The 6607-nt window shown below is 26.9% G+C and overlaps 1 protein-coding gene across 1 annotated transcript; it reads right to left on the reverse strand.

Annotated features, from left to right (window-relative positions):
- Positions 1–332: 332 nt before the first annotated feature.
- On the reverse strand, positions 333–5212 carry LOC124930017 (LOB domain-containing protein 25). Its single transcript, XM_047470389.1, has 2 exons — positions 5151–5212; positions 333–855 (listed from the first exon to the last, which is right to left on the reverse strand). Exon 2 carries the CDS (start codon positions 828–830, stop codon positions 333–335), a length of 498 nt encoding a protein of 165 aa, XP_047326345.1. The 5' UTR covers positions 831–855; positions 5151–5212.
- Between the last annotated feature and the right edge of the window lie 1395 nt (positions 5213–6607).

Below are 6607 nucleotides of genomic sequence, written 5' to 3' on the forward strand. Positions count from 1 at the left end.
AGTGCACATGGGCAATCTACAGGATCTATTACCTTCCACATGTATGACCTATTTATAAGGATAATAATTCTCTAATTATTCAACTAAGAATAATCCTTTTTAAAAAAACATAGTGTATTAAAAAAAACTATCACATATGAACACGTATCAAGTTAAAAAAAAAATGGGGAATAGTCATTACCAATCCCACATCTCCCCTCCATCATGATAAGAATGTAAGATTATGATCAAAGCTCACAATTATCATAGTTTTGATAATATAATTAATAAGATAGTTTCATTTGGCCTTTTAATTGACACTAAAAAGAAAGAATATTATACAAACAATAATATTACATGCTACCTCCACCACCTTCATTTTCGTGATTCCAATTGAAAGGTGAAAAATACTCCAAACCGACACCTCCTTGACCTAAAACCGTTCCCCTATATCCCTTTCGGCTTGATGCCACTTCACTCCCGAGAGGAACATTGTCATTGTAAGTGTACCGCATCAAGTCAGCATTGGTTTCCTCAAGCTCCTTTTGAAGCTTTATAACTTGTCTTTGCAAGACCGAGATTGCACCTACACAACCATATATTGGATCCTTTAACCGAGCCTCCGCCTCATATGCAAGGGAATTCACCGCATCTTCTCTCTGGTGGGGCTGAACCTCGTTTAGAAGTTTGCTCACGTTACTGGCCCCGAATATTTTGTGCACATTGGCGAATTTGTGAGGATCATCCGAAGGAAAATATGGTGCGAAGATGCAACCGGGAAGACATTTTCGCCTTAGGAACTTACAAGCTGCACATGGTGAACTAGAGTAGCTGGTTGAAGAAGAAGCCATGTCTTGTTTTGTTTTCAGTTTAATTCTACACATGAATTTAATAGACCGGTTGAATTTGGAAGTGAAAACCCTCATAATTTGCTACAAGAGATAGACCACATGGTATCTTTTTAAATATTGAGAATCTTCATTGATTCAAAATCACATTGAAAGATTATATATGATATCTTTTTGAAAAGTGATAATATTTCCATTGATTCACAGTGATAGTGAAAGTCGCAGAAAAAAAAAATCCAAATCATCAAAATATTAAAAATTGTAATGATGGTGGGTAAGAGTAATTAGTAAAAATGGTACAAGATAAATAACAAATATCAATATAGAGAAAGTTCAAAATAAGAAACTCAAATGTATAAGTCAAAATAAGTACTTCAACTTGAATAATTGCAATGATATTTCTCTTTATCTTTATGCATATATATAAAAAAAAAAAATAGGTTAATTGAATTTTTAATTAGATTAATTATTAGAATATGTTTTTTTTTATTAAAAATTTAATAAAATTAAATAAAAATATTTTAGTATTTTAGTATTTTAATTAATAAATTAAATAATTTAAATATTTAAAATAACAGTGACTTAATATAAATAGAATTTATAAAAAAAAAAATGTTAGAAATTCAAAAAATCAAAATCAAAACCGTCATCAATTAAAGGAGCTCTCGCAATAGAGATTAGATTAACTAGAAGCATAATTTTGACTATCCAATCAATTTGGAAGTCAAACTTGATAAATATGATACAACCTGATACTATTTAGTGGACACTTCATTGAAATGAGAGAATGTGAAGTTGGTTGATAGAGGTGTAAAATGAGAATGAGAAAGATGAATAAAACTATAATGTTTGTTTATGAGTATTAATTTTTTTTTTGTCAATCTCATTCATAATGTTTGAATATTTCTATTTTATTGATAATGTTTGGATTTATTAGAGAAAAAATTATTAATATTATTTTATAAATGTAATTAGATTAATATTTTTATTTTATTCTTTATTATATTTTATTTAATTAAAAATATAAATATTATTACTTTTATATTATAATTGTTTGAAATATATAAAATATTGAAATGTATTGTAATTTAATAAAATATAAACATATAATATATATAATATGTTATCCTATTAATTATATATATATATTTTTAAATACTTATAAAAAATAATTGAATGATTCAATTTTTTTAATTATAAATAAAAATTTAAATAATATAGACAAAGACTTTCAAATATTTTATATTAATAATTCATTAAATTAAATAACATTTTATTTGATAATATATATTATAACATGGTATAAATTTTGTAATAATATTTTTTTATTAATATATTTTATATTTAGTTTTTTTAATATTTTTTTATATAAAATTGTTATTTTATTTTTAAGTTTTTATATTTTAATTATTTTTTTATAATTTTATTATTAATATATAATATATAAAATTAATTATATAAAAATGATTATATTATTATTAATTATTGTAATTATTATTAAAATTTTATTTTATTAATTTTATCTTAAATAATTTTTTATATTATTTAAATAATTAAAATAATTTCTTTAAATAAATAAATTATAAAATTTATTATTATTTTAACTATAAAAGAACATCTAATATAATTATAATATATATAATATTATAAATATAATTATAATGATAAAATAGAACATGGAGAGTGAACATAATGCAAGAAAATTGCATTCCACGGAATGAGATTCATTCTTTCAGTTCCAAACTGAAACTGAGTACCAGGTAATTAAATCAATAAGCTTATAAATATTTTTTTATTAGCCGCCATTAGCCTCCTTGTGTAAAAATTAGGATATGCAGATTAATTAGCTGGTTAGTTAAAATATTCACTTAATTAAAATATATATTCTTCATTTTTACATTTCAATTCCGTACATTTTATGTTTTTTTTTCACATATACATGACTGTTATCAGGTTGGGTTTTATGAGGTATTTTTACTATGTCACATTTTATTTATTTTTTTAATTATCAAATCACTTAATTTATTAATTAAAATATTTTTATTTTATTATTATAAATTTTAAATATAAAAACTATTATATTAATTCAACTAATTAAAATCACAATAACATATTTTTTCATCAAACCATTCTTCCTTTCAAAATCCAAAAATTCTAATTCAATTTTTTGAATTTTCTAAGTTAGTTCGACCTCACACTTTTAGTTATGACATTTAACTTCGAATTTAAAATATTTTTAATAAAAAATAAATTTGTTACAATTGATAGACTTATCATTTAAAGATACATATATAATCCATACATACTCTTGATGAATGATTTATAGTGTTTTCTGGTTCACATTAGTATTGTTTAAATTGAGAGATATATCATTCATTAAAGGCAAAGAATAATGTACTGTATAATAAGATAAGTATCTAATAAATTGTTTTATAGATTTGCGGTAGAAAGGAAGGCAGGGGTACCCTAGCTAGGTAGCCTATATAGCTATATGATTTTTCATTCACATGGGATGTTGAAAATTGAAAGGAAATATTACCAATGAAGACAAAAAATAAGCACGTCAGCATGCATGCATGAATCAAATTTCCATTATCAACAACAAATCTTTGACTTAAAAGCACCAAAGATTTTTTTTTTTATCCAATTAAAACTCATTTATTTGATAATTTTTTCTTTTCATTAATCAATTAAAATCATATATATACTCTTTTATCAACTAATATTTAGAAGTGAAAAAAATCAATAAAGAACCCTCAAATGACCAATATCAAACAAGCCCTACGGGGCCTACGGGCACAACCCATAAAAGAAGAAGGCTTCATATTCAAACACATGAGACAAAATTCTACCATTTATGGTGAGTTTTATTTATTTTTTATAAATTTGGTTTGGATAGCATCTTATTACTTTTCAATATCATTTTATTTATCAATCAAAATAAATAAATATTTATACTTTACTTTTATAAAATTTAAATATAAAAACACATTATAATAAAATAAAAAATTTAAATAAAAAACATTTTAAGCCTTCAAACATCTACTTCCTTAAAATCCAAATTTGGACATTGTTATTGAACGTTAGTTATTAAAAAATGTGTAATTTAAAATTTTAGTTAATGGTTGGAACTAAGGGTTGGAACTATTCAAGTGTTTTTTTTATACCAAAATTCACATCTAAATTGTTTGAATGTAGGTTTTCCAAAATCTCAAATTGATTGTACGTGATTTATTTATTGTTTCAGTTTGATCGATTTAAAAAAACATTGTTACTATACATTTCTTACATCATTGTCAATTAGTATGGTCTCAATTTGAAATCGGAATGCTCAATTGAAATGATTGAAACGGTGGAAAAAATGGGAAAAGACTAGCTAGGAAATCGAGAAGAGAAAATGAAATTTAGGCTATGAGTTTAGTAATTAATTAATTAATAGGCAAAGAATGATGGTTTGTATAATAAGTGCTAGCTAGTGAGTTTTTATTTTCTCTTTTTATAATCAGAAAGTATTGGTTGAGGTATATCTAGACAAACTAACTTAATTAGGATAAATTATTGTCATAATTTATTTTATATTAATTCGACTCTTACTAGTTAATTAGGATAAAACACCATTTGCAGAAACACTCTTGAATAGGTGAAAAAGAGTGTTACATTTTCAAATACATAATTAATATATAAGAATAGTAAAATTTATCATTTGAATATTTAATAATAAATAATAACAAAAACTAAGTTTAAATTAAATTATAATAATAAATCTTTATATGCATATATTTTGAAATACAATATTTGTTTCACCTTTTATTTCAACAAATGCATGATTGATGAAATGATCTAGAGTGAGATATGATTATTTGGTATTAGTCCCAAATAAATTCAAACGAACAAGTCCTTCAAAAAATCATGAAAAAATAAATTATTTTTTATTATTTGTATTAAATTACTAAAAATGAGCTACAGTATTTAATATTAAAATGGTATAAAAATAAAATAAAATTTATAACCTAATTAATGTTTTGATGAGGATTGATAAAGAGATTAACATTAATGAAAATGACATTATTTGTATCAATCCTAGATTAAACAAGCTCCTAACTTATCCCTATTTCTTTGTTTGGTGGATCTAACCCGATAATTTTAGTCTCTAAAACAAGACCTTATCGGTAAACTAATGTGAACATGGACATCTCCATGAACAAAATTCAAGTCCCAAAGGAGAGTAAAGGAACAGCTAAATCATGAATCTTGAACAGTTTCTTGGAAAAAATGAGGATATGCAGGGGAAAGGATACCATTATTATAGGGTTTAGTACATACCTTTTCTACAATCTTGATCTCGGATTCTCGATCGATCAGAGAAAAGGGCTAGGATTCCTTAGCCATGTATAATTAAGTAGAAAAAAGGAAAGGGTTGAGAGAGAGAAGAAACCCTAGTTGCACAGAAGAGAAGACTGGTGCAGAAGAATATTATGAATGTCAAAAAGGTGAGGAGAATTAAGGGGCCACGTACGGGAAAAGAGCATCAAGTGAATGGAGGAATTAAAGAAGGAAAATACAGCCAAAACTGAAATACAATAGTGAAGCTCAAGTGTGACCCTTTTCATATATAGTAGCTAGATATAGATCTTAAAGCTTGTTTGATTTTTTTTTTTAGATTTTATTTAAAAGAAATGTATTTGATAAAAAAAAAAAAAAACTAAGATGTAGTAATCCGAAAATTTGGTGGAATGACCCTATTAATGGGTCAAATTCTAAAAATGACTCATGCTTGATAAACTTTGCAAAAATAACCTTTTTAGCTTGCAAAATATCTGTCTTGCCCCGTGAGTTCCGCGTAATATGTATTACGTGTGAGGTGAATTATAACATATTACGCGTGAGGAGCATTATAATTCATATCACACGTAATATGTAATGCATCTCACGCGTCATACCAAACTCAAATATATTAACATCATTCAACCCCACGACTCTCTCTCCAACTCTAAAAACCCTAAACTTCGTTCAACATCAACACAACTCTCCCCCTTCTCTCTCTCTCTCTATATATATATATATATACAAAACCCTAAACTCTTTAACGCAGCCGCCACAATTCTCCCTCTCCCTAAACCCTAATTCCCATCCCTACGACTCTCCCCACTCACACGACTCTCCGTTTAACATCAGCAACCAACAACGGTTAAAGAAGACCCACGACTCTCTAACAGTTGAAGAAGAACCATTTGAGAATGTGATGGTTCTTCTTCAACCGTTAGAGAGTCGTGGGTCTTCTTTAACTATTGTTGGTTTCTGGTTGCTAATGTTGAACGGAGAGTCGTATGGGTGGGGAGAGTCGTGGGGATTGGAATTAAGATTTAGGGAGAGGGAGAATCGTGGCGGCTGCGTTAAAGAGGTTAGGGTTTTGTAGGGAGAGAGAGAAGGGGGAGAGTCATGTTGATGTTGAACGAAGTTTAAAGTTTTTAGAGTTGGAGAGAGAGTCCATGGGGTTAAATGATGTTAATATATTAGAGTTTGGTATGACGCGTGAGGTGCATTACATTTGCACGTGATGTGAATTATAATGCTCCTCACGCGTAATATGTTATTATTCACCTCACATGCAATATATATTACACGGCACTCACGGGGGCAAGATGGACATTTTGTAGGCCGAAAAAGTAATTTTTGCAAAGTTATCAAATGTGGGTCATTTTTAGAATTTGACCCATTATTAGGGTCATTTCGTCAAATTTCCCTAGTCCTCGGTAATGTGTTTGTTAATAAATATATTA

This window comes from Impatiens glandulifera, chromosome 1 (assembly GCF_907164915.1).
Source record: "Impatiens glandulifera chromosome 1, dImpGla2.1, whole genome shotgun sequence".
Taxonomy (NCBI): Eukaryota; Viridiplantae; Streptophyta; class Magnoliopsida; order Ericales; family Balsaminaceae; genus Impatiens; species Impatiens glandulifera.

Excerpts from the sequence above, each read along its gene's own strand:
- LOC124930017 (XM_047470389.1), bottom strand. The coding sequence starts at position 830 with ATGGCTTCTTCTTCAACCAGCTACTCTAGTTCACCATGTGCAGCTTGT.